Raw genomic sequence first — 3,410 nt, forward strand, 5'->3', positions numbered from 1 at the left:
GCAGGAAGCCAAAAAGGAACGAGAACACGGTCTGTCTCATCTTGGTTTTCGGTCTAAATTAAGGCACTTCACGTGAATTTAATTATAATTCAGGAATTACTCGCCTGGGGTCGAGACAACTACGTAAAGTGACGACAAGACAAATTGGACCGTTTTATTGGCGGAGCAGCGCGTGACGTGGAGGCTAGTTCTCGTGTAGTATCGCGATCCGATATGTGAAATAAATCCCCGGCGCAGCTACACAATCGGCCATTTTGTCGGTGCAGGCCATCAGCCGCAGAGGGCAGAGGGGCGTATAGTATTTACTAGTTACCTGGAAGACACATCAAGAACATCGCAATATGAACGATACACTTGTTTCATTCGCCAAGGATTTCTTGGCCGGTGGTATTTCTGCTGCCATCTCCAAAACAGCCGTCGCCCCTATTGAGAGAGTGAAGCTTCTCCTTCAGGTAAAACTCTTTGACTGGCGGAAAGCCGTTAGCCGGCTAGCTTGTGTAATCTTACTCACTGCCATTTAATAGTATTAATCGAATACTAATTGAGTAGCTTGTACATAAACTAATTGCAGCTTGCTTATTATAATGTTTATCCGGAAACGGTGAAACTATAAAGAAGGACTGCTTCAATGATTTGAGGTCACCACAGGATGGGGAAATGACCTACACGAGCCCGGCTGCTAACGCTAGCTTTATTACACGTTAACCTTAGCCGGCATAGCTAACAAAGGACAAACACGAGAACACTCTGTACGAACAACCGGCAACTCGTCTGGATTATTTAAAGCGCTGGTATCCCAACTATAGTTACACGGGGATAACATGATTATAGTATTCTCGGTAAAATTTGGCGGCGTATCATTGTGGTGGCCCATGTACCCCCGGATGTTAGGCAGCGTTTAGCACGACTGCTAAGCTAAAGCCCGGGCGGTAGTCAAATCACAGCCAGATCAGCAAGTTTTACATCCCTTCTTGTTCAACCCGCACAACGACATTATATTACACCCTTTAGTGACATTTGTGTTATTTGAGGCTTAGTGTCTGTCTGTGTGAGCATGATTAAATTAATAGATGGTTAACCACGTCCGAATTAACTAGTCAGATTACAATTCAACACGGTAGTCATTATCATTAATTACTGATATCTGTTTAAGAATTTATCTTGTGGTTCCTGCAATTTTTATAGCTTCAAGGTCACAACAAAGGGACCTTGTCGCAGTAAAGTGGTTCCTTAGCTTCCTGATTTTTAACCTCAGTCTGTGTGATTCTCCTTTTCTCTTAATCCAGGTCCAGCATGCCAGTAAGCAGATCACAGCTGATAAGCAGTACAAGGGTATCATGGACTGCGTTGTCCGTATTCCCAAGGAGCAGGGATTCCTTTCCTTCTGGAGAGGTAACCTTGCCAATGTCATCAGATATTTCCCCACCCAGGCCCTCAACTTTGCCTTCAAGGACAAGTACAAGAAGGTCTTCCTTGATGGCGTCGACAAGCGCACGCAGTTCTGGAGGTACTTTGCTGGCAACCTGGCCTCTGGTGGTGCTGCTGGAGCCACCTCCCTCTGTTTCGTCTACCCCCTTGACTTCGCCCGTACCCGTCTGGCAGCTGATGTGGGAAAGGCAGGAGCCGGGAGAGAGTTCTCAGGTCTGGGTGACTGCCTGGTTAAGATCTTCAAGTCTGACGGCTTGAAAGGATTGTACCAGGGCTTCAATGTGTCTGTGCAGGGCATCATTATCTACAGGGCTGCATACTTCGGCATCTATGATACAGCTAAGGGTATGTTTATTTCGCACTGATCATAAAGCGATTCATCTGCATCTATTGGTGTTGTAAATAATTTACCTTTCCTTTTGTGCTTGCAGGAATGCTTCCAGACCCCAAAAACACCCACATTGTGGTGAGCTGGATGATCGCACAGTCTGTGACAGCCGTTGCTGGCCTGACCTCATACCCCTTCGATACTGTCCGTAGACGTATGATGATGCAGTCCGGACGTAAAGGAGGTGAGTGTATTTGTAACACGCGTCACCTAGACATGAACCCTGAAGTTACAGTTGATCTGTTCTATATTGAGTTTTATTTCGTAGCTAACTCTTTTTTTTTTCTTTTTTTTCCTTCCTTAGCTGAAATCATGTACACCGGGACCATTGATTGCTGGCGCAAGATCGCACGCGATGAGGGTGGTAAGGCTTTCTTCAAGGGAGCCTGGTCCAACGTGCTCAGAGGCATGGGTGGCGCCTTCGTGCTGGTGTTGTACGATGAGCTGAAGAAGGTCCTCTAAATCTTCATTGTCACATCACTGTCCAATTTGGCTAAATGTAATAACTTTCCATTTCTACGGACTCTGCGTTCTGCCTTATTTATGGGAACAAACTTCTCACCAATAGTGAGAGATGGCTGTACGTTGTGCATCTTTGATTTTAAAACGTTCCACACCCTGTTTACCAATGTCATTCCTGTTTAAAAAGAAATATGATACCTCCTCCTGTCATTCACTAGGTTTGTATGGTCCCAACTTGAATAAATTTATTCTGGGGAACAAACTAAACAATTTATGTCTACTGTCTCCAATACTGTTATAGCATGGGATGAACACTCACTTGGATAATGAAATGCACGAAGTGGATTACACCCAATGGCTATATTTACTCATGCTTATCTCTCCCTGAGCCTTTCTGCATTTGACCGTGGCCACTTCTAGGATTGTAGAATAGAATACTCGAGTGTCACCTCCTTTGTTGTGCCACTCAGATTGTTAGTAGCACAATCTATAGCTTGTATACTGACCTTACTGAGGTTCTGTTTCTAGGTTATCTTTCACACCACATGTAAATTGACAGTATTGCAGTTTTAGTTATTCAAACAGCTGGAAAATGTAAATCTTAAGAGAAATATATAAAATAGAATATATGTAGTTCAAGATATCCCTCTCATTGGATATTCAGTGTCTGAATAAATATAGCTCTTAAATTTAGAAGAACAGAATGACTACCACGCATCCAAGACACCAACTGAATTCAAATCTATTCTCACATCCATCATAAGTTGCTTTGGCGATGTAAGAAGTTTGGTTTTGCTTTGTCAACCTAAATAGCAAACATGATTATAAGGTGTGGCGCATGTTAAGTGAGCTGCAAATGACTGGCTAGGTGAACACTTGCTTTATTAGTCATATCTGTAGCCAGGCAGTGTTATGGGAGAAATACTTCCTACATACTTTCTACATTTTTCATAAGTAATAAAGCCTATATGACATAGTGTAAATTAACATAGGTGTAATTTGATTATATAGATATAAATTATGAGAGAGAGAGAGTTTAAGGTAAACTTGGCAGGTATGTAAAAAAATGGCATGGCTTTTTGTTCTTCTTTTTTTAAACCTAATGAAAAGTCAGATTAAAGATAAAGCAGCG

General features: G+C 42.7%; 1 protein-coding gene across 1 annotated transcript; it reads left to right on the top strand.

The window, feature by feature from the left end:
* Positions 1 to 238: 238 nt before the first annotated feature.
* Positions 239 to 2,549, top strand: LOC102200398 (ADP/ATP translocase 2). Its single transcript, XM_005735438.2, has 4 exons — positions 239 to 452; positions 1,287 to 1,773; positions 1,860 to 2,000; positions 2,121 to 2,549. The coding sequence occupies exons 1-4, from the start codon at positions 342 to 344 to the stop codon at positions 2,276 to 2,278; spliced, it is 897 nt and encodes a 298-aa protein (XP_005735495.1). The 5' UTR covers positions 239 to 341; the 3' UTR covers positions 2,279 to 2,549.
* The last annotated feature ends 861 nt before the right edge of the window (positions 2,550 to 3,410 follow it).

The sequence above is a fragment of the Pundamilia nyererei genome, unplaced genomic scaffold (assembly GCF_000239375.1).
Source record: "Pundamilia nyererei isolate P.nyererei 1_Seehausen unplaced genomic scaffold, PunNye1.0 scaffold00064, whole genome shotgun sequence".
NCBI lineage: Eukaryota > Metazoa > Chordata > Actinopteri > Cichliformes > Cichlidae > Pundamilia > Pundamilia nyererei.